The 24503-nt window shown below is 52.7% G+C and overlaps 1 protein-coding gene across 2 annotated transcripts; it reads right to left on the reverse strand.

Annotated features, from left to right (window-relative positions):
- On the reverse strand, positions 1-24450 carry TMEM72 (transmembrane protein 72). Of its 2 annotated transcripts, XM_027530753.1 has the most exons (5): positions 24056-24450; positions 9219-9285; positions 7450-7521; positions 5795-5934; positions 1-4453 (listed from the first exon to the last, which is right to left on the reverse strand). In XM_027530753.1, exons 1-5 carry the CDS (start codon positions 24123-24125, stop codon positions 4023-4025), a joined length of 780 nt encoding a protein of 259 aa, XP_027386554.1. In that variant the 5' UTR covers positions 24126-24450; the 3' UTR covers positions 1-4022. The 2 variants fall into 2 exon arrangements, with proteins under 2 accessions (XP_027386554.1, XP_027386555.1); XM_027530754.1 differs by lacking the exon at positions 24056-24450 and having other exon boundaries at positions 2886-4453; positions 9215-9279.
- Positions 24451-24503: the final 53 nt, after the last annotated feature.

Below are 24503 nucleotides of genomic sequence, written 5' to 3' on the forward strand. Positions count from 1 at the left end.
TAAAATTCTAGTATCCATAATATATTAAAAGTTCGTTTCTTACAATCAAAATAAAAAGACAAATAGTCCAGTTAAAAAACGGGCAAACCATTTGGGTGGGTGTTTCTCAAAGAAGGTACAGAAATGGTCAATAATTACATGGAAACTTGCCCCAAGCCACTAGGAATTAAGTAAATGCATATCAAAACCATAATTAATGAATGACTATAATAAAAGAAATCAGACAATAACAAGTGTAGGTGAGAATATGGAGGAATCAGAACCCTCACACACTGTTGATGGGAGGGTAAAGTGATGCAGCCCCTTTGCAAGAGAGTTTGGCAGTTTCTCAAGATGTTAAACATAGATTTACCACTTAACCAAGCAATTCCACAGCTGGGTATGTATCAGGGAAATGAAAATACATGCTCACCCTAAAACTTGTACCTGAGGATGTTCACAGCAGCATTATTCATAACAGGCACAAAATGGAAACAATGAAAAGCCCATCAGGAGATGAGTGCAAGCTGAACCTCCATATAAGAGCGTTCAGCCACGGAAGGAATAGAGTGAAACACGTGGTACGACATGGACGAACCTTGCGAACACTATGCTAAGTGACTAAAGCTAGTCACAAAAGACCACATAGCATATGATTCCGTTTGCATGGAATGTCCAAAATAGGAAAACCTAAAAAGACAGAAAGTAGATTGTGGTTGCTTAGGGTAGGAGTGGAGTAGGGTGGGGAATAATTGCTAACGAGTAACAGACGTTTTGTAGGGGTGATGAATATGCATTATCTTAGTTTGTAGTAAACCCGATTATGAATATAACAAAGAACATTCAATTATACACTTTGGTGAATTGTGTGGTACTTGAACTATATCTCAATAAACATATTTTAAAAATTAAAAAATAATCCTTTAGTACTGATGGGAGAGAGACTAGAATACTAGGTCACCCCCACCCCCACCGACCCCAGAGCATGACTCCTCATTACTGGGGGTCTGCTTTGACTCTCTGCTGAAGCTGGAGTGTGGTGTCTGCACCCTCTCCAGGCTCAAGCCCTGGAATCTGCAGCTGCGACCTGCATTGGCCTTGCCCTGGAGACAAGCCTTGTTGATGTTCTCTCACTGCGAGGCCCCACAGCAACAAGCACTCACACTGACTTGGGTGATATGTAATCTGAAAAAGCACTTTCCCCATCTTTCTTGGAAGACTCTGCACCTATTCTGAGAGAAGTGCTGTTATTCCTACTTAATAGGGGAACCTGGAACCAGAGAGGTGAAGAGCTTGGCGGAAGTCAGTCAATGTGTTAAGGGCAGATTTAAGAACCACCCCCATCCCACTCCCCACCTCAGCCCAGTGCTCCACTTCCAACAGTTCCTAGACATCTACGCTACATCTGCTCTGCCTTCTGCTGAGAAAGTGGGGCAGGCTGCTGCAAGGTCAGCCCTTCTCGTCTTTGTCTCTCAGTGAGATGGAAGTCAGGACATCTTTGTAAGGACGGCAGTAGATAAGGATGCGGGTTAGTGTTTTGGACTGAGAATCAAATGGGGACGTGGTGATTGCCTGCTTTTGAGGAAGGTGCTGCTTTCTTGCCTGGTCTGTGGACAGAGATGAGGGCTCTGGGCTATTGAATGACCTCACCAAGCCTGTTTTGGAGGGGGGGTGGGGTCAGCAAGAAGAGTGTTGAAGAACTTTGCCTTATTAACCTGGGTGAGCTCATGGTCACCTGAGCCCCCAATGCTCCATTCCCAGCAGATTCCCTTTCTGACTGCAGGCACCAGGAAGCCTTAGTGTGCTAGTGTTTAGTCGCTCAGTCATGTCTGACTCTTTGCAACCCCATGGACTGTAGCCTGCTAGGCTCCTCTGTTCGTGGAATTCTCCAGGCAAGAATACTGGAGTGGGTAGCCATTCCCTTCTCCAGGGGATCTTCCTGACCCAGAGATCAAATCCAGGTGTCCTGCATTGCACACAGATTCTTTACTGTCTGAATCACCAGGGAACCCCACCAGGAGACCTAGAGGTTTCAGAATATCACCCGGACCCCCCAGTGCCCACCTCGCGGACAGTGCCATAGCAGACATCTCTTATTAAACATCTTATTAAACATCTTATTAAACATCTCTTAATAAACTGAGGGGTCTGAAGGCTCTGAGATGTGCTTCCCAGCTGCTTACTGAGACCGAGTCATGGATCTAGCTCAGCTGACTTGGGCTGGGAATGGGGCAGGAGCGTTGTGTTCCCTAGAGGCCTGTGCAGTGAGGGTGTCTCTGCCTATCACCTCTGCCCCAGCCCCCCAAGACAGGTGGGGACCTTAACTCCTTCCCACTTGGGCACCCTGGGTGCACAGCAGGCCAGCCTGAGAACCCTGGCCCATTACAAATCCAGCACAATCCCTGCCTACACATCCCCACGATCCATATTACTCATTCTCCCCAGACAGTGACTCCTGAAGTTCCTCCTTAGTGGCGGCTAAAGAAACAACTCTGCAGCCTCCACCTTTGAGGGCTCATGAGAGTATCCTTTCTCACTTGGTTTTACAGAAGAACTATTCCCCTCCCCGCCCCGGAAGGAGTCTACTTGTTTGGGACACTTGCTGCGTTTAGGCACCACACTGATGCCAGCTTCTGGTTGGCTATTTCCGTACATTTGTGAAATAACCTGTAGGAAATGTGGAAAAGTGTACAAGAATAAGCACATGTTTCTTACCTAAACCTCAAAGCAGGTGCTCTAAGGTTTATTCTGCAGAAGCCTAGTGTTTGCTCACACACACGAATGGGGAAGCATTATAAGGTAACTGCTCATTAATTAAGATTGCTTATGAAGAATAACACGTCTGTTCTGCCTTGCAACCACCCGAAGGAGCAGAACACTTTTTAGAAATATATATTGCAGTTTCCTTAACTGAATATTTGATTCAACTTTATTTGTGCATTCTGGGTTGACTGTCATTTCCGTGGCCCTGAGGTGCAGAGCTGGGCTGTTGCCTGCCCACTCCCCTATCCTCCCTCTTTCTCCTGCTCTTCCTTCCTTCTCTCCCATTTTGAACAAGCATACATTTCTCACCTCTTCTGCTACCAGTCAGCAAGCAGGCCAGAGCCGTGTCTCCAAGCTGTGTGAGTCTGCAAGACACCACCTGTGTGGCCCCTGCACACAGCAGGCTTTTTGTCCTGTATGTTGGCATTCATGACTGAAGACTGTCGGCTCACAGTCTCTTTTAGTTTACATCATCTGCTTGGAATCTTGAGAACCCATGTGGTGGGGATACGGGGAGCCCTCAGTGATGCTTCTGGAATGAGCATCGCTCTCCCAGCCCAGCTCTCCCTGCAGTGAGCACAGAGCTGCATTGTCTCCCTGAGTGGCTCTGTGACTTCTGCTGCCGGGCGCCAGCACTGGAGCACGCAGAGAATGCGGCCTACTGCTCGGTGCTGCTCCCACCCTGGGGGTTTGCCAGCTTGCCTTCCTTCCCCGCTTCCCGTCCTGAATACTCTCAGTTGGAGTTTGGGACCACAGAAGTCGTCAGCACCTGCCTTTGAGATGTATGAGCTGCCAGAGCACTGCTGGGCCTGCAGAGCTGAGGTGTGCCATCAGAGAGGAGCTGGGCCATGCCAGTGTAGAGTGTAGGATCCGGTGTCAGGAGCCAAAGAAGCCCCAGGACGTCTGGGCTGATGCCTTGTGTGAGGTGGGAGTGATACTGTCCTTCAGGGAAGCACCAGGACTTCTCCGGCTTGGGTCCAGGAGGGAGGAACCCGTGAGGGCTCGAGGCAGCGTGAGCATCATCTGTGCTGCCCCCACGGTCTCCACAGGACCTGTCCTGCTGCCCAGTGGCCCCAGAGGCCCAGCCACCATGAGGATGTCTGGTAACCCCTGAAGAGCTGACCGGTGAAGACTCTGAGCTCCCCCGAGGGGCCCTGGACACCAGGAAATTCCTGGAAGGACCATCTATCTATGCAGACTCCTTGCTGAGCATCCCCTAGCCTGGAAAAAGCAGCTCAGAAGAGGCCGGGGCTCGCAAGGGCAGAGAGGAAGAGTGGGGTCTAGGGGGGCGGGATGATGGGGGTGGTGTCAGAGGTGGTCTCCTCCGGCTCGCTGTCCCCATCATCCGGGCCTTCTGCCAGGGCCGGGCTGATTCTCACCACGCTGTCCTCAAACTGCACCTGCTTCTTGGCCAGCGAGCCAGCTGGCTCCAGAGGCAGCTCCGTCGGTGTGTCTGGGTGCTGGAGCGCACTGGGCTTCCTCGTCCCCTTCAGGATGCTCTTCATGTGGATGAAGAGGGAGCCAGGTCCCTCCTTGAGGGCTCCGTGGAAGGTGTAGGTCTGCTCGGTGTCCCCAGAACCGGTGGTGCTCACCACGCTGCTGGAGGGGTCTGTGTACTGCTCAGGAGGGGCCAGCACTTCTGCTGCAGGTTTGCTCTTTTTCCGCTTGCTCAGCAGGAAGTAGGCCAGACCGGTGATGATGAGCATAGAGCCTGGAAGAGATCTGGGAGGTCAGGATGCTGGACACATCCTCGAGAAAAGCCAGATGCCCACCGTCCCTGCGCAGGTGGCCTGCGCAGCCACACTTAGGCCCCCAGAGCTCCAGCCCACACACCTAACTTGTCCTCACACACCCACATCAGACCCTGTGGCAGGCTGCTGCCTGGCCAGCGGGGGATGTCAGCGGGGCCAGCCTGTGCTGGGGTCTTCACCGTGACCATTAGCCAGGAGGCCCTGTGCCTGAGGCCCTCTTGGTGCAGGAAGTGGATCCTTGTGCTGTTCCTGCCTGTCCTCCCTGCACTGTGCTCGGCCTCCCTCTCAGGGATGGCTTGCTGTGTCTGGACCTGCAATGCCTTCAGCAACCTGGACTCTAGGTTGGATCAGAGCTGCCTTCTATTCCTGGGAGTGGGGACAACCTCCTTTACTACCACCTGCCTCCAGTAAACACAGGGAGTTGCAAAGCCCTTTGGGTGCAGCCGCCACAGTGTTCCCTGGCCCCTCACGCAGCCTCCAGGCCAGAGGCCCCCTGTCTCCTGCTGGGAGCCCCTCTATGTCCAGAGGAAGGCGTGAAGGTGGCTCTCCTGCCTGCCAGGGCCGGAGCCGCCTGTGTATCTCACCCTCTGTAAAGGTAGGAGGTTGTGGCTCACTCTGACCGTGGCAGTGCTGAGTCTGACTCTACTGAAGGCTGCCTGGAGTGGCCCTGAGAGGAGGCTCTGCCTTTGAACCTCGTTTCCAAAGGGGTTCAAATGCCAGGAATTTTAGATGGCATTTTAGATGGGTATTGAGGAGGGGTGCAATTTTCACAGCTAGGGAGGAGAGAGAAGTGTCCCAGCAGAAAAAGTCATCACTGAAACCCAGGAGGTAGAAGCATCCATTTCTGGCTTCTGAGGTCAGAAAACTGGGCTGGCTAGCAGGGTGAGTAGAGGGATAAGAAGAGGGGTTTGAGGGCCTTTGGGGGTCCCATTTAGTGTGCCTTTCAAACCAGGCTGAGGAGTTTGGACCTGAATGGGTAGGGGCTAAGGAGACACAAGGGTTTGGATGGAGAAGTGATCATCTCGCTCCCTCTGAAAGCTCAGATCACACACAGGAATTGGAGAAAAGGTCAGTTCGCTTTTGTGGGTATAACCTCTGGACATTTGCAGGAAAAATGCGTTTCCTGGGATGTTCCTGCCTCTTGATCAATTCCTGATCCTTGCGATCTATGCCAGAAAGAGGCCAGTGGGGGCCTAGAGCCGGCATCACTGGAGGCCCATGAGAGGGGGTTCAGACCCTCCTGCTCAGAGCCTCCCCTCGGCCGGAGTCTGCCTGCCTCCACTACCTCCTGGAGCTCCTACCTGGGATGGTCACATGCCAGACCAGGACAGGGTGGAGGAAGCAGGCCACCGAGAGCAGCATGTAGGCCAGGAACCTCTGGAAGCAGCCCAGCCAGCGGGCCTTCTCTCTTGCTCTGTAGGCCAGGGACCCTGGTTGGCACCTGCGGGGAGGAAGTCCAGGATTGGCAGGAAGTAGGGAGGCGCCCGGAAAAGTCCCCGCAGTGTAAAAAGCCCTGAGTCTGGGGTTGGGTTCCGTTATGGCAGTGTTCTCTGCAGCGGCCCCTGGTTGAGTTCCTCCCAGGACGTGAACTCCTCACTGTGGGTTTCAGTTAGGGGACCTTGCCTGAGCCTCCAGAGGGTCTCCAACAGTTTTTCTGAAAGGCCGTGCAGCCACAGCTGTCTGGTCTAGCGGGAGGAAGCTAATGCTCTCAGGAGGCTGCAAAGGCGGTGGGAAGAGAGGAGGAGTCTCAGGGGCTCCCTGAAGTCCCCAGTGTGGTGGGGACGGCGTGCAGCCCAGCGGACCCCTGGCTGGGACGGTTGGAGGGCTGTGCGCTGTCCTCGACACATGGGCGACCGGGCTGGAATCCAGCTGCTCCCCGCTCAAAGGGCCTTGCCTAGACCTGAGGTGGCATCGGCCTGGAGGGGCTTCTCTGTTAACCGGCAGCAGGGACCCCACGGGCCTGGCGGTCTGATGCTGCGCAGGTTTCCTTGAGGATGCTCCCGCCAAGTTGCAGAGGAAGTCAGTGTTTGCGTTTAGCTCCACCTCCTTCACCTCTGACGCGGCCTGAAGCCGGCGTCGCACACAGCCCAGGCTTGCACGGGGTGGCGGGTTACGTGGGACCAGAGCCTTCTGCCGTGGTCCATTGGCGCCCCCTGGTGGTCATCATTTTGCTACAAACCCAGGGTGGGGATGGAGGAAGTCCAGAGAGGGTAACGCGCCCCTTAGGGTGAGGGCAGCACCCTCCCCTGCCCCCAGAAGCTGCAAGGGTCCCTTAGCAGTGGTGTTCCGCAGGAATGGGGGAAGGCTTCTGCCTCAGGGCTAGTGCCCCTGGGGGCAGCCAGTGGCCTTGCAAGATGCCAGGACAGCTGGATTGAAGCCTGGCTCCTCACGCTGACCACCTAGGGAGCCAGCCCTGTAGGTCCTGGGGACGCGACCCAGCACTGCTCCTCGGCCACACTGGCGACGGCCTCCGTGAGCTGAGCGCAGGTGCGGCCGGCGGCCTCCCCGCCCCTGCCAGCTCGGCCGTCCTCCCCACAAGTGGGCCTGGAGGCCAAGGCCTGGCCTCGTCCCTGCGTCCTGGCAGGAGGCAGAGTCAGTTCTCAAACCCAGCTCTGCGTGCTCCAAGCTGGCCTTCTGTGGGGTTCTGCCCCCTGGTTGCTGGCAGGTATGGTGACCGGCTGTTTCCGGAGGATGAGGATGACTCTGCAAGGGGACTCTGGGTGGGGTCAGCCCGTGATGGGTGTGTCAGTCCACTCCCTGGCTGGGGGAAGGGTAAAGGGGGCCACTGAGCCCCATGAGCCTGAGCCCAAGTCTGGGCTGGGGCTCACTGCAGGGTCGGCAGGGAACCATCCCCCGCTGCTCCAGGAGCGGAACACTTCGCAGATGTGTGCTCGCAGGTGGAGGCCTCTGGGGTGTTTGGGAAGGAGGTGTTGGGGGAGCTCCAGCGGCTACTTACTGGAAGCAGACAGACAGCAGCTGAGCCACAAAGTAGGCCCCTTCGCTCACGGAGACGGCGGCTCCTGTAAAGCTGTGTGGAGACAGGTGAGGGAGGCCAGACACGCTCTTCACATTCCTTGGGAGCGTCCTCACAGCGCCCTGGCCTCCTGGGCTTCTGTGCATAGCTGAACAACTGACCGGGAGTTTCTTGACTGAATCCTGCCATCCAGCCAACAGCCACTAGGAGCTGCCTGGATGCCAGGCCCTGTGCTGGGCTGCGCTGGGCCTTAGCTGTGGGCGTGGGGTGGAGGCCGGGGCCCAGAGGGCGGTGAGGGACCCACAGGCCGGCGGGACCACCTTGACCCCACACTGCTGCTGGGACGCTGGCAGGCACATCCATCCACCCAGGGTCACCAGGACTGTGGGTGAGCGAGGCAGCCATGTGGACAGGAGGAAGGCCTGCTCTGCTTCTGGGCTCCGGGAGGACTGTGCACAGTGGCTGGGGACAGGCTCAGTGAGCCAGGGAGGGCCTTCGGAGCCAGGGAAAGCCACTCTGTCTGGTGGGGGCTCCAGGCTCGGGAGGCATGCAGGGAAAAATGCCATGCTCTGGGAATGCTGGAGTGACTGGGAAGGTGCTCTTGTGCTCTACAGAATGGAGTAACGGCTTAGAGGGGTGGTGACATGGGTGAGTTTGAGAAAGACTCAGAAGTTCCTGGGGTATAAACTGAGGGATAAGAAATAAGGAAGAGGCCAGAGGATGACAAAGGAGTGTGGGCTGGAGGCTGTGGGATCCACTGAAGATTGTCAGAGGGACCTAGTCTTAAGTGGCTGGAGTGGTAGAGTGGAGACGGACCGGAAGGGTAGGATGGGATTGGGAGCTGATGGGTGTGATCCATGTATTAACTGCAAACCAAGGAGGGTGCCCTGAGGAGCAGCCCTGGGGAGGGCTCCTTAGGACACAGACCAGGGCACAGTGATGCGGGCAGGTGTGGCTGCGAGCAGGTGGGGCGGGGGATGCAGCCTGGTGATGCTGCAGGCAGATGGTGGTCCCTCAAGGTGGCCTGCTGAGAAGCTGGGCTGTCAGGACCGGCGGGGAAGGGACCCCAGGCTCTCCTCACCCCGCACAGGTTTTTTTTTCCCACTAGGGGGCGTTTGCAGAGGCATCTGGCAGAAGAGAAAGGCTGAGGTTGAGAAACTAAGGGGCCCCGGGTGGATCAATCTGGGCCCTGCTGGTCTTGGGCTTGGTGATGTGGGCTGAGCTGCTTACTCCTCTGAATTCTTTTAATTTGCAAAGCAGACTGTATAATGTGCACTTCCTCTATAACTCTGTCAAAGGTAAAGGACATAACATAAATAAAACATTTAACTGTGCCTGGCATATAGAGGAGCTCAAATGGAGAGTCCTTTGAACTGATTCCCATCTCTCTAAAAAAAGAGCTTGCTTAATGTTTGCTGAATAAGGAAATGATTGATGAGATGGACAGATGGATGTATGGATGAGTAGGTGGAGGAGTGGGTGGGTGGAGAGATGGACGGGTAGGTGGAAGGGTGGGTGGATGGGGGGGTGGATGGATGGAATGCTGACTGGTTGGTTTATGGGATGATCTGTCTAAAGTCCTTTCCAAACACGAGGATATTCCAGAAGCCCCTGATACTCCTCTCGCCTTTGGTACAGAGTGGAGCTCGTGTGGGATGCGGGGAGGTGCTGCAGGTGAATCTCTGCAGAAGGATTGGGGTAAGCTGGACTAGAACATACTGGCAGGGAGGGGCCCATGCACACATACTCACAGCAGGTAGAAAGCCAGGCTCTTGAACTCTCCCCGGAGGAAGGTCTCAGTGCCCACGCCGATCAGCACTAAGGGAGGAGGAAGAGGAGGGAAGTGTGGGCCTGGGGGCTCCAGCCATGGCACTGCCTTGCGGAGGCTCCTTGGCCATGGAGTGAGCCATCTCCTGGGCACAGGGAGTCAGGGGATCTCTTCTCCATGTGGCACAGGGAGCTATGGCTGGGAAGGAGGGCAAGGAAACTTCCGGATTGGTCTCTGGGAATGGGAGGGCATTTATGCATAAGCCCAGAGGCTTTTTAATCCAGCCTCCCCAGAGAAGATGCCCGTCCTCTTCCACACTGGTCACGCTGCCACCCCGAGTGCCCCCTGAAACAGCCCACAGACAGGCCCCGAGCCCCAGGCTCCTCAGCTGCCCTCCATGTGGAGTGGCTTCAAGGGCCTTCACCATCCTGTAGACCCATGGGTGCTGTGTGTCTGGGCCTCGGCGCTTGGCCGTGGGACCCGCCCCCACCTCGTTCCCTTGCCCAGATCACTGTTCTTGCTGTGTTCATGGCCTCGTTCTCACTTGCTGGCTTGGCCGCTGTATTGAACGCTCTTGGCTCATCGTTTTGGACCCAGTGCTGATGAAGTCCCTGGAGTTTTGCTCAGACACAAGATGCGGCTCAGCCTCGTCTCGCCTCCTCCCTTTTCTTGGCAGTTGGTGTTTGTGCTCAAATACTTGAACTCCCATTTGTCCGGGATGAATCCATCTCAGACCCAGCTCTGTGGACTTGCTGGGTCCTGGCTGTCTCCTCACTCTCATGGCTTCACTCAACCAGCCGTGGCGCCAACCCATTTGCCCGAGGAAGGACACACGCCACAGACAGCATACAGGTTGTCTGGAGACGTTCTTCCCACCGTAGTGACCCATGGATCAGATCTCTTTCTGGCCCTACCTGAGTACAGTCCATGCACCCTATTACAGTCCCTGCATCCCATGTTACAGCCCATGCACCCTACATTTCTCTCTGTAGGCTCTGATGACCCACACTGGTATTTGCAAAGTTGTGGCTTCACCTCGCTGCCCCCCAGAGAGTGAGGGCCGGGCTGCTGCTCTTAGCTGCTGGCGTGTGGCCCTTTGTCTCTGCTGCACTGGGGGCGGCTTCCCTGGGCACTGGTGCGTCTTCCCTCCGCTGGTGGATTCCCTGTGTAAGCTCCCATGCTTGGGCCACCTGAGCTCTCGATCCACTGCAGGAATTCTGACTTTTGACACGCAGGGTTCAGTCTCTCAGCCGCTAGCCCTCCACCCCTCACTTCGCGGTGGGATGCAGAAGTACTTTAGGGAGAAGGGGACAGAGCTCGTCCATCTAGGAAGGGGATACCAGTGTATCCTTAGGGATTGGGTTCTGGTGCGCCCTGTGCTTGAGGGCCAGGGCGGTGGAGAACACCACACCTGTGTCCTCGTCAAGTGTAACTGACTTCTGGCTTGTCCCAGGTTAAGGGTCAGGGATGCCCTGAAGCGTCATGACCCTCTGCAGTGTCAACATGACCTGTGGAGCACTCAGTGGATTACTTACAATGCGTGTACACGCTCTGCTTCCCCCCAGGGCCCCATGACTCAGGGAGCTCCACGTGCCCCCTTCTACAGAGGTGGAGATGAGGCTCAGTGACCTGTGTGGTTCTCCCAAGGACGCATCTAGAAAGTGAAGGACCTACAAACCAAAACTGAGAATTCTAGCTCCAGGCAATGGACCATTTCCTGGTTTCCACTGCGGACCTGTGTGTGTGTGTGTGTGTGAGGCAGTGTGTGTGTGTGTGTGTGTGTGAGGCAGTGTGTGTGTGTGATGCAACAAATATTCATGTATTTAGTTTTCACTATGTTTTCTGTCCTGTTTCCAGCATTTGCATTTATTAACTTATTTAAGGGGCTTCCCAAGTGCCTCTAGGTCAGGAAGATCCCCTGGAGAAGAGAATGGCAAACCCACTCCAGGATTCTTGCCTGGAGAATCCCATGGACGGAGGAGCCTGGTGGAGTACAGTCCATCGGGTCACAGAGAGTCGGACACGACTGAAGCGACTTAGCGTACCACACAACTTATTTAGTCCTCACAACAGTTTTATGTGAGAGTACTCTGTTACCCTCATTTCATGTAAGAGGTGATGGAGGTGTAGAGAGTGTAAGTAAAGCCAACCAATCAGCCAGCCAGTCATGGATGTCTAAGTCAGATCCCGCATTTCAGTTTCACACTTGCCAGCTAATAGTTCTGCTGATCTCTCTGAGGACTCAGTGAGTTAATTAAAGCCAAGCACATCACAGGTGCTCAATTTCTGGCACAAGAACACAGCCCAGCCCAGGTAAGGATCTTCCCACCCAGGGCCTGGGGGAAGGGACCGTCTGCCCAGGGCGATTCTTACGGTTGTTCACCTCTGGGGTGAGGCAGGGCCTTCATTCACCTCTGTGGTCTTTGTACGTTTGCACGGGGTCCTGGTGGATGACCAGCAGATGGCAGGAGAAGGTCTTGGGAACTCAGCCCCTTTCCCTAACTTGCACCCCTTTGGCACATGGAGAGCTATTTTGATGTCTTTAAACAGAGCATCAGTAGTCAAAGGGGCATTTCAGGAACACTCTAGAGGCAGTGCTTGTTTGTAGCTTGAAAAATGAGAGTAACAGGGACTTCCCTCACGCCCTAGTGGTTAAGATTCTGCACTTCCAGTGCAGGGGGTGTGGGTTTGAGAACTGGTTGGAGAACTAAGGTCTGCCATGCTGCACGGTGAGGCCAAAAAAGAAAAAGAAAATTTAAAAAATGAGAATAACAATAGGAAAAAGAGTTGGGTTGGGTTCCTGGTTCTGAGTGGGTAATTGTGGATAGTTAACCCACGGGGCTTCCCAGGTGGCGCTAGCGATAAAGAACCCACCTGCTAATGCAGGAGACATAAGAGAGGCAGGTTCCATCCCTGGGTCAGGAAGATCCCCTGGAGGAGGCACGGCAACCCACTCCAGTATTCTTGCCTGGAGAATCCCATGGACAGAGGAGCCTGGTGGGCTAGATCCATAGGGCCACAGAGAGTCAGACATGACTGAAGAGATTTAGTGCACAGGCCCTCCCTAGCCCATCTGGTCTGGGTTTGCCGTGTGTGGAATGTGTAGAATTAGTTATATCTCCCAGAGTCGTTGCTTGGATTGGGGAAAATAATGCGTTTTGTGCTGAGAGACGTCAGGTGGTCCAGACACATGAGTTCCTTCCTCCTCTGACTCTGGCCTGTTCAGCTCTCCCAGCCTTCAGGTAGCCCATTTTGGAGCAAGGGAAGTGAGGTCACCCTTCTAAGAGCTCTCAACCAAGAATAAACATGCTAGCTTTGCAAGCCCAGGGACCGAGGAATGGCCTTTGGTTGGAGGAGGAGAGCGGGGGCCGGCGTTGGGAGCATGACCCCTCAGGCCAAGAGATCCACAGGGGATTCTCACGGGAGGCCTATAAGGCCCTTCGACACTGGGGCCAAGGTTCCCCCGCTTGGTCCTCCTAGTTTTGGGGCTCATGCTCTCAGAGGCTGACCACTGACACTGCGGCAGTACTGACACATGCGAAGTCTTTCCCCCGCTTGGTCCTCCTAGTTTTGGGGCTCCTGCTCTCAGAGGCAGACCACTGACATGGCGGCAGTACTGACACATGCGAAGTCTTTCCCCCGCTTGGTCCTCCTAGTTTTGGGGCTCCTGCTCTCAGAGGCAGACCACTGACACTGCGGCAATACTGACACATGGAAGTCTTTCCTTTTCTCTGTGCCCATCTGTCTGCTTGTGGCCTTGACCCTGCTTCTGCCTGGCTGCTGCCTGCCCAGGCTGCATGGTGTCTCCCAGCAGCTATTCCTAGACTGTGCTTCCATCTCATCTTCTGTGGTTTTGCAGGGCTCTGAGTAAATGGGCCAACCTACGTCAGCCACTCAGCCCAACAAATGACGCTGCGGCTCTCGCCATGAGCTGGGGATGGGGACAGAAGAGCTGAGGATGCAGATGGGGGACGAGTGCCATCATGCCTCCCGAATCAAGGCTTCATTACGACGACGTCTCCATAAGAAGACTTGCCCCAGGCCAGACTTGGTCCTGAGTTGCATCGTTCTTCGTGCTGCAGGTGGTAGGGGTACTGGGTGGAGTGGTATGTGGGCTTTCACGTTCCCACTGAGGGGCCTTAGACTCCTTCCGTCCCTCCTGGTCACCCATCCTGTAGGGTCCTCTTGCCCTGGTCCCAGCCCAACAGAACCACTTTCCAAGCCCACCCCAACACAGCCCGTCCCACCGCTCCATCTCACGTTCCCTCACAGTCCCTGGGGAGGCATCTTTCCTGGAGTCTTGTTATAATCAGCATCTGTGGACAAGCCTGGCCTCTTCATCTCATCCCCTGGCCTCTGATTTCTCTCCGTCTTGTCTGGTCTGTGTCCAACCTCAGTACAGTATTTTCTTCTCCCAGAGGCCAGGGCTTTCTTCTGAGTTGCCATCCTGAGCTGTTTGTTCTAATTAGCCTTAGCAGGGATCAGAGATTCTACACCTGTGGTGCAGGCCTGGGCCAGGCACACAGCAGAGCGTATTTCCAGGCATCTCAAAGCTCTGGTCCCAGAATGTGGTTGGACAGAAGTGTGGGTGGATGTGCTGGGCTGCGGCAAAGAGAATGGGAGGCTTGATCAGAAAAGCAGCATCCGGTTCCTCACACAAATGGTAACTCCCTTGTCTGCTTCCTATTCCAGAAAATGGGGATCATAAAACATGATAACTGGCTATGAGCCTCAGTAAATTATAGAGTGTTGTGCAAATGTAGTTGATGGTTAATAGCATTATTAGGAGAGGTGGGGCATTCCTATCTGTAGCCATGAGGGAAGGGGAGGGTTTATTCTTATCCTTTCCTTCCATTAATACATGTTTTTATTGTGGCTCAAGAGCTCTTCTCAGTATACAAATGTTGCTCATTGATTTTCCTGTCTTGCAGATCCCTTCTGCAGTCTCACCTGATATAAATGGTCCAAAGCCCCATCTACCTTTACATCTCGCGTGTAAGCCTCTCTGTGCATCCTGCTAAGTGCCATGTGCTCCTGAGGCTGGGGCCTGTCTGGGTTGGGTTAAGGTTAACGGCCAAGAGGCTGTCTCCACAAATTCTGACCTCTGCTTCCTTTGCTTCAGGGCCAGCGTCATGGCTGGTTGGAGCTTATCTGTTTGGACTCGGCCACTGGGTTGGGTTTTGACGCCTGTCTCACATTCAGTGCAGGCTTCCCTGGAGGCTCGGACAGTAAAGGATCTGCCTGCAATGAGGAGACTTGGGTTTGATCCCTGGGTTGGGAAGATCCTCTGGAGAAGGGAGAGGCAACCCACTCCAGTAATCTTGCCTGGAGAATCCCGTGGACAGAGGAGCCTGGTGAGCTACAGTCTGTGGGGTCACAAAGATTTGGACACGACTGAGTGACTTCACTGCACTCAGTGCAGTGTCCTGGCGAGAACGCAGGACACTCCTCAGAGGTCACTAGAGGCTGTGCTAACTGACTTTCCACGCCAGGCCTTGGCCCTGGATGCCTGGGGAGTTGGGGGAGAAGGTCGTACTCACTGCTGCTGAAGGTGCCTCTTAACACCCCGCGTTGTGTTTATTGATTTTCTTCGTCCACAGCAATGGCATATCTCCTACTGGTCTTAATGTCTGTAGGGACATCTCTGTAGGGAAACACTGGTCTGACGGCAACGGCTGGGGATGGTTCAGAAGGGGTCGCAGCTGACTGTAGACCTGAAAGCTATATCTGCACCATTTCTAAGAACCCAGAGATGCAGGAACTAGCTGCTAAGAATCCAATGAGACAATAAGGGAGTAGTTGCAAGCTTCTTAACTCAGAAGGAATTGTGGCAGATTCTAAGTATGGCGGGGAAGTTTGCTCGGGTGTTGAGAGACATTCAACGGACACCTAGGAACCAGGGTTCAGAGACCTATGAGAAGAGGCCAAGATTTTATAGAAGAACATTTTAGATATTCAGTAGAAGAGATTAGAGTGCAGGGTGGTCCTTCGTGCCCTCCATCACACTCACATGCCTGCTTAGGCAGAATGTCCTGAAGGCAACAGGATCCTCTTTCTCTACCAGATTCTCTGTCTTAGACTACAGTGGACCACCCAAGAAGCCATTTTGTCTGGCCTTGTAGGTTGGCCAAAGCACCTTGGCAGGTTGCAGTGATGCCTCCCCAGTCTTCATCCCCTTGGGATCCACACCCTTTGTTATATGCCAATGCAGTCCCTTGCACTAAAGAGAAGTCTGTTTCCTCACCCCTTGATTCTGGGCTCAGCACTGTGTCTTGCTTTGGACAGCAGGATTGTCAGGTAACAGGGAAGCACAGATGTGAAACGGACTTGGGAACCGGACCTACCCTCTCGTGCCCCTGCCGTTATCATAGGCTGTCTCTGCCAGCCTGCTGGAGCATGAGCGGCCTTATCAACCCAGCCAAGGTGAGTGTAGATGGACCAACAGCTGTCTGATCCTCACAGAGGTGAGCACACTCAGTCTGCATGAGCAGAGCCTCCTAGCCTCCTCGCCCAGATGTGCAAACAATAAAAGCTTATTTCTGGGGACTTCTCTTGCCATCCAGTGGTCAAGACTGCTTCCACTTGGGGATGTGGGTTTGATCCTGGGTCCAAGGACCAAGATTCCGCATGCCTTGCAGACACACACAGCTTATGGCTGCATGTCTAAGGTTTACAGCATTATTGTGGCAATAGATAGCTGACACATCTACTAAAAACAGCTTTATCATGGCATAGTTAACATGCAGTGAACCGCATGTGCTTAAATGTGCAACTTGCTAAGTATTATTATATGTATACACCAGGGAGACCATCACTCCACTCAAGATAATGAGCGTGTGTATCACCCAGAGGCTTCCTCGTGTCTTGTAACCCTACCCTCCCACTTTTGTATCCACTCCCTTGCGTACGTTCTTGCCAAGTCACTTCAGTTGTGTCTGACTCTTAGGGACCCTGTGGAACGTAGCCTACCCCTGTCTCCTCTGTCCATGGCATTTTCCAGGCAAGAATACTGGAGTGGGTTCTGTGCCCTCCTTCAGGGGATCTTCCAAGCCCAGGGATCAAACTTGCGTCTCTTAAGTCTCCTGCGTTGGCAAGTGGGTTTTTAATCTCTAGTGCCACTTGGGCACCCTCGCATCCACTCCCAGGGAGACACTCATCTGTTTTCTGTCACTCGCGATTAGTTTGCATTTTACGGAAGTTTATACAAATGGGATCGTACAAGATGTACTCCTTTTTTGCTATCTACTTTCATTCATCATAATTATTCTGAGATTTATTCATATTATAGTATCAGTTGCTCATGCCTTTCTATGGCTGAGTACTGTGGATATATACTTTGGTTTAAAACTTATCTGTTGATTGTCACTTGGGTTGTTTCTAGTTTGGGCTATTACAAATAAAGATACTATGAGCCTTTATGTACAATCTTTGTATGAACATAGACTTTCTTTTCTCTTGGATAAATACCTGGAAGCAGAACGCCTGGATCACGCAGTAGGTGTATGTTTAATTTTTAAAGAAACTGCCAAACCATTTCCATAGTGAGTGTACCATCTTAAATTCCCATCAGTGGTGCATGAGAGTTCCACATCCTTGCCAACACTTCAGCATGTGGTATAGTGAGTCTTTTTAATTTTAGCCTTGCCGATAGGTATGTGGTAGTATCTCACTGTGGTTTTGATTTGCGTTTTCCTAATGACTACTGATGTGGAATATTTTTTCATGTACTTATTTATCATCATGTCTATGTTGATTTATTTTTCATTCTTTTAACATTATATTTTCAAGAGTGCTGTTTTTAAGTTTGAAGTTATGCAGTTTATCAATTTGTTCTTCTATGAATTGGACTTTTGATATTGTACCTAAAAACATCTCTGCCTAACACATCACTAAGGCTTTATCCTATTGTCTAGAAGTTTTATAGTCTTGGGTTTTACATTTAAGTCTAACCTTTTTGAATCATTTTCTTTGTGTGTATCCTTAAAAAAATTTTTTTTTTTTTGGCTACACCATGTGGCATGTGCCCAGTCAGGGACTGAACACGTGCCCCCTGCCCTGGAAGTAGCGTCTTAACCACTGGGTCACCAGTGGTCTTGTGATTTCTTTATCTAGTTTTGACAACACAATAATGCCAGTTCATAGAATAGCTTGCGAACCATCTTCCCCTTTTCAAATTTCTGGAAGGGCTGTGTAGCAGAGTATTAACTCTTCCTTCAGGGCTATAAGAGTCAAGGTTAAGACACCACCTGGGACAATATACTGCCTTTTGCCGGTGACATCGTTTACACGGAGGGACATACGGACTTTCACTGACACTGCTGACGATATTAACCTGGATGCAGAATGACATCCTTCTTGTAGAAACCCACAAAAGAAATTTCTTCTAGGTTTTGATTTCAAATCAAAGTGTTTGGCTCAAGTATTTGATTCTTATGCTTTCTTGTATTCCAAGAGAATGTATCTGCTCACTCACCTTCCATATGGCAGCTTTCCTGGCATTAGGAAACAATGACCATGCCTCCAATTATTCTCTGTTCTTGCTGCATATACCATGTTTTGTTTTTTTTTTTAATCGGATCTTTACCAAGGCCTGTGGCAAGCTAGAAAGGCTTGGGGACAGCCCCAGTGTCAGCTGTTAGTTTCTGGCTACCTTCCTTCTTGATGACAATTCTCTTCAGTTGGTTGCACAGACTAAAGAATAATCTTAAAAGAACGGTTAGTCCTTGAAAAGTATAATGAGACTACCATCTTTCCTCTGGTTTCATCACTACACATCGTGTAGGAATAACCAGCGTCCTGTGGGGTGACCTCAATGGCCCAAGCTCAAAATGTGAAGAAAAATATGACTCAGGGTGAGAGCTTTCACAGTATAGCCCCCTTTTCCTTTCTAGCCTCAAGGATCATATGTTAGCTTATTCCTTTCCTCTATCTTTCTTTTCCATCCTGCAAGGAGATCCCACAGCTCACACTGTGCAGTCCATACATCCTATACATCCCTCTAAAATTAGACGGTGCTGAGTGAGACTCTACATGCCGTGAAGGTTGCTGCTCTAGTCATTGTTTCTTTGGATGCTCATGACCCCAGAAGGCAGATGAACTTGTTATCCTTATTTCATAGATGAGAAAACTGACATTTAAAATGACTAGGTGACATGGCTAAGGTCATATGTCTAGTAAGTGGTAGAGAGGGACACAGATTCACCCTCCCAAATACTATGCTTCGGAGTTAGGCACTGGGATATGTATTTACTAGCTTGTCCCCCTGGTCAGATCACACACGTCTCTAGGTTAGAGGTCACACCATTCTCATCTGTGTGTCCACACTGTGCAAAGCGGGAACTCAGCCAATGGTTTCCAGATAAATGAGTCTTAGGTGGACTTCTGGATTTTTTGTTCTAACTCCAAGGAGGAGGAAAGTGAAGTGAAAGTGTCTGTGGCTCAGTTGTGTCTGATTCTTTGTGACCCCATGGACTGTAGCTCACCAGGCTCCTCTCTGTCCATGGAATTCTCCAGGCAAGAATACTGCAGTGGGTAACCATTCCCCTCTCCAGGGAACCTTCCCAACTCAGGGATCGAGCCTGGGTCTCCCGCTTTGCAGGAGGATTCTTTACTGTCTGAGCCACCAGGGAAGCCCCTAATAAGGAGGTCATAGGCATAAAGAAGTAAAGAGAGAAATGCTTGGACCAAATTTATTATCTCCCAATGGTAGGAGCATCTTCCCTGGTGGCTCAGACGGTAAAGCGTCTGCCTCCAATGCAGGAGACCTGGGTTCAATCCTTGGGTCAGGAAGATCTCCTGGAGAAGGAAATGGCAACTACTCCAGTATTCTTGCCTGGAAAATCCCATGGATGGAGGAGCCTGGAGACACCACTGAGCTACTTCACTTTCACTTAATGGTAGGAGGGTGGAGCAAAGATGGGGATATTTCATTTGCTCATTGGGACGATCAGAGTGGAAAACAGTCTATATCCACCTATAAGATCTGAAAACAGTAAGGTCTTGCTTGGGTAATAAATCCACCTGCAGACTGTTGGAGTGCGTGAAGCTTCCCGAGGTGGCAGAAGGAAGGCCACAGGGACATCCATTTAAGAAGGGTGGACATTAGAATGAAGGGCCCAAGATGATTGTCTCAGAAGCATCAGTTGTTTTTCTTCCAAAGGCTTTAAATAGGACTAAAGTCAGACTATGCATTTGCTGTACTCTTTAAAAAATAATGAGAACATCTAGGTTTAAATGCTTCCTTTATCCTCTATATTAATAAGCCAAGTCTCCATTTGAATGGGCTGTGCAAGGCATGGGGCTGTCAGGAATGCAGCTCCGTAGCTTATGTAGAGAAGAGGTTAACGGGTCAAGAACCTGGAACAGAACAAAATTCCCAAGCGACCCCAGGTTGATCCCACATTGATTTGTGATCAGCAGGATTTGCTTAAAATGGCTTTGTCTCAAGCCAGCTCATTTTCTTGTTGGCCGTGTGGTGTCTTTTTGGGAGATGTGTGCGGACAGCCCCCAGACACACTTCTCCAGGCTAGAGGTCATGCCATCTTAATCCACGTGCCTACCTTGCACAAAGTGGGGACTCAGTCAACGTTTGCCAGTTGAATGAACCCTAGGTGGACTCCGGACTTCTTGTCCTGCTGCATCACTGCGGGGTGATGGGCAGACTGGGGCTCCAACACCAGACCCGCTCTGTGCAAGTGTGCTCAGTCGTGAAGTCATGTCCGACTCTTTGCAACCCTGTGGACTGCAGCCCGCCAGGCTCCTCTGTTCATAGGATTTTCCTGGCAAGAATACTGGAGTGGCTTGTCATGCCCTCCTCCAGGGGATCTTCCTGAGCCAGGGATCAAACCCATGTTTCCTGAATTACAGGCGGATTCTTTACCACTGCGCCACCCGGAAGACCAGACCTGCTGTTCACTGGCTGTTTAACCTCTCCCAAATTACCTGAACATTCTAATCCTTCACTTCCTCATTTGTCAAATGAGATTTAGCTCAGCGCTGGGTCCTCATGGACACTGGTAGGTCTGCGACAGTGACTTTAATTAATAATTGACTTTTGAGTCTGTTGTCAGTCAGGTATCTTTGCACACATACATGGAAGTTCCTACTGTGATAATTCCCTCTGGAAAGGTGTGCAGATTTGTCTGTCCCCAGATGAGGTCCAGGAGGGAGTTTGGCTGGAGATAGTCATGGTGGTGCTGGTCAAACATGCTTGGTAATCATTCAAAGACAGAGCGTGAGTAGCTGGATTCCATATCAGTGACTTTACAAACATAGAGAACGAATGGATGGCCACCAGGGGGGAGACAGAAGGGCGATAGGGGAGTAGGCAAAAGAAACACAAAGGGTTACTGTGGAATTGTACGAAATCATGTGTGTGAAACTTTTGAAAGTTGTAAAGTGCTATAGAATTTAACAAATCTTTCATTCCATAAAATCGATCATGTAATATTGCAGAGAAAAAGAAGGCCAGTCTTTAGAGTTAGGAAGTGTTTGGTCGACCTCCCTTTGTTCAGTGTAACTCTATCCACTCTCACCGTGACCGCACCTGCCTGAGGCTGTGCCTAGTCAGGATGGACCGGTGGTGGGGGCACTAGGCTGGTAGGGTGGCCTCAACCAGTCACATGTGCTGAGTGCCTGGTGCCACATCTCAGCAAAGGAGGGACTCCCCGTGCCTCCCATGGCCAGGGAAGGGGCACCGATGAATGATGCTAGCCAAGCGCATGGTAAACGGGGAGAAGTGGGTCTGCGATGATCTGGGAAACTTACGACTGATCCACAGGCAAGAACAGTCTCATTTTCTGATTTTAAAAGTGCTTCTGTCTGGGGTGAAATCTGCGAAGCCTGGGTGCCCTCGTTTGGCAGTGGCAATACTCTGTGCACTCGTGGGGCTGGCCGGGGGTGGGGCAGCAGTGGCCTGTGGGACCCCTGGACAGCCTAGTGGAGCTTCATTTAGAGGGGCTGAGTGGGGAATAAGAGGCGAGCTTAGCCAAGAAGCCCTGCACAAGACATGCGTTGGCCACAGCTGCTGGGCTTGCCACCCTGGTGTGTGTCCCCAGGGCCGGGGACCTTCCGAGCTGCTGACAGCCTCAGATCCTTCTGCAGAGGGAAAGGGAAACCCAGGAGGGGCTGCTGGATCAGGAGCTGCCTGGGCCCTGCAGGTGACACTCCGGGTGACCTGGGTCACACGCTTTTCCTAGTTTCCAGGAAACTCAGGCTCCTCGCACAGGGGGCCCAGGGCTACTTAGGTTTCCCAGGGTTTCTGCAAAGTGACAGCCTCTGTCTCAAGTCTGATCTCCCCTCTGGCAGCAATGGTCCTATTCACAAGGCCTGGACCTCTCAGCAGAGGATTTCAAGAAAAAAAAAAAGGCTTAAGGGAATAAGGAATTTGCAGATCTTACACATTGGAAATAGGTCAGCAGTTCAGGCATGCTGAAAGAAACTTGAGATTTTCCTAAGATAACTAACATCCCTCTTTCTAGCTTCCCACCTGCTCCTAGCACTCTAGAAAGCCCCAAAACACCATTTCTGGAAAGCCTGGACATTAGAAAGCAATATGGTGGCCTATATTTAACCTGGACCCTATATCAAAACCAAGCGGGAGGCCCATCCTCTGCATTAACAGTGGCTTTCTGCAAGAGATAAGGGTTGTGGTTCAGAGGTGCAGTTTGTGTGTGTGTGTGGGGGTGTATGTGTGTGTGTGTTGGTGTGTGTGTGTGGTGTGTGTGTGTGTGTGTGTGTGCTATATGTGTGTAGCTGCAGACCCTTCCACTGGCTGAGATAAATCAGACTTTTAAACTGTCTGCAGCTAATCCATTAGAAGTTAATAAACCTCTTAAAACAGCTTCCCAACAGGAGCCAGGCCTCCCCTCCAGGCAAAGACAGGGAGAAGTGTCACTGTGATTTCTGACAGATGAAAGGGGTGCATTTCACATATTTGGAAACCCAGGCTTAGAGGACAGCAGGGTCTCCACCAGACCAGCAGTGGTAGAGGGTCGAGCCCCAGACACAGAAACCCTTCAGGTTAACCTCCCTCCCCGAGGCTGGGTGGGAAGGCGGCCTGGGGCTCTTTCCTCCAGGTCCAGGCCATCCCTCCCCCAGGCTGGGTGGGAAGGTGGCCTGGGGCTCTTTCCTCCAGGTCCAGGCCATCCCTCCCCCAGGCTGGGTGGGAAGGTGGCCTGGGGCTCCTTCCTCCAGGTCCAGGCCTCATGGCGGTTCCAGCCTCCCTCCCCTAGGCTGGGTGGGAAGGTGGCCTGGGGCTCTTTCCTCCAGGTCCAGGCCATCCCTCCCCCAGGCTGGGTGGGACGGTGGCCTGGGGCTCTTTCCTCCAGGTCCAGGCCTCATGATGGTTCCAGCAGAGGTTGGAGCTGAGGCCTCCGTTTGTGCATTTACCCAGAACCCTCAGCAGAGCAATTCTGGACCCTCTAGTGCCCCTGGGGCACAGGGCTTCTTACCCTGGGAAGAAGGAGCTCTTTGGCCAGAGTCCTGGCCTTTTAAAAAGTCGAGGCATCAGGGTTCCAGGTCTGCTGTCCCCCTGGCTTATAGCATGACCTTGAGCAAGGTCACTACCCCTATTTGAACTTTAGTGCTCTGTTTTGTAACAGGATGGGTGGGATTAGACCATTGACGACAGCCCTCCCTGTGCTAACTCAGGGTTACATGCGAGAAAAGTCTGTTTGCTAGCATATTACCTTGGGAATGACACAGATCCCCTTGGAGCTCTGAAGTATGTCCTAGGGCTTCTCTCAAGAGGCTTATATCCTCAGTTCCACTTAGCTATGCTCAGTTCATGCATCCTTGCTCTTCCAAAACACCTGGCCAGCAGGTCCAGTTATCTTTATCATAAAGACCAGAAAGCACGACCCAGAGCACCCAGGTGGCTTTCCCCAGGTCATGCATCGGTGAATGACAGGGACTAGCGCTGTTTGAGCTCAGCTGGGGGCCGCTTCCCATTTGCCAAGATGCATGCATAAGACTGTGAGTCGTAGTGGGAAGGCAAGGACTTGATCAGCAGTGAGATTGTGAGCAGCAGTGGGAAAACAAGGACTTGATCAGCAGTGGGTGTCTCTTCCTGGTCTTTAAAGTTCAGTGGGGCGCAGAGCTAGGGGTTCAGAGTGCTGCTTGCTCACTTTCCCAGCAAAGGTCCTGACCATGCAGGGGGCACCGGGTTCAGGACCAGGTTTGAGTTGGGGAAGTGAGCAGGCAGAGCTCAGAGTCACAGCTACTTAGGTTCTTCTGTAACCATCTGTCCTCCCAGCAAGCCAAGCAGCCCCCAGATCGGGTTGGGTGGGGAACAGCAGCCCTGCAAGGGGAACTGTTTCTTCCCCAAACCCATGGTGCTTTAAGGGAAGCCTGGGATCTCCGAGTGTAGCTTCCCTCTGTGAAGTGGGTTGTGGTTAGAATAAAACAAGGTGCACTCCGTTGACCATTTCCATGCCCATACAGTGAGGAGTCCGGTTCTTACCTTTGCCTGGCCCTTTACACTTTCACCTTCAGGTCTCCCCCATCCACCTCGCAACAGCCCCCAGGAAGGGGGGGCGGCCCTCAACTCATTTCACAGATGACAATGCTGAGGGTTCCCAAAGTCACATGGATGGCGGGTGGCCAAGCCGAGACTCTGTACCATGCCCCCTGGACCCCAGCCCCAGGCTCACCCCACTGCATCTGCCACTGCCCTGAAGAGCCGTTTCTGGGGTTTGGGGGAAGAAGGTGAAGATGTGGCCAGGTGTTTCTGCCCACCCCCCATGGCCGGCGCCCGCCCCTTGGGCAGCCCTGTGTGCTGTGCCCCATGCGCGGGGGCCGGAGGGGGAGGCAGGGTCTTACCTGCAGCGGTGGTGATGCCCAGGAGCCGGCAGGTGTACTCCAGCCCCGTCCAGAACACCTGCTGCTTCATGGTGCCCGGGCGAGGCAGGGTCCCAGCAGGGCGGGTGGTGGAAGCTCCGGCCCGAGAGGCTGCAGGTTGCCCGTGACCAGCGGGAGGCTGTGGCTGCCAGCTCTGGGCTTGTGCACCCTGGGCCTGCCTTCCCAAACCAGTCCAGGCCACCTCAGCCTGGCCGAGGTGTGAATAGCGCTCACCTTCCCAGCTTGCCAGGTGCTCGGCTTAATCATTACCTTGGAAGAATGCCCTCACCACTCAGCACAGCCAGGGCCTGGTCTGGAGCTGCCGCGGCCCCAGCGTGGCCGCTGGAGATCAGGCCGATTAGGGCTGGGCTGGAGGCAGCCTGAAGCTGGCAATTAGCTGTTTCTGGCTGGGAGGAGGGAGTCAGCGGAG

Source organism: Bos indicus x Bos taurus, chromosome 28, assembly GCF_003369695.1.
Source record: "Bos indicus x Bos taurus breed Angus x Brahman F1 hybrid chromosome 28, Bos_hybrid_MaternalHap_v2.0, whole genome shotgun sequence".
NCBI classification, from domain to species: Eukaryota; Metazoa; Chordata; class Mammalia; order Artiodactyla; family Bovidae; genus Bos; species Bos indicus x Bos taurus.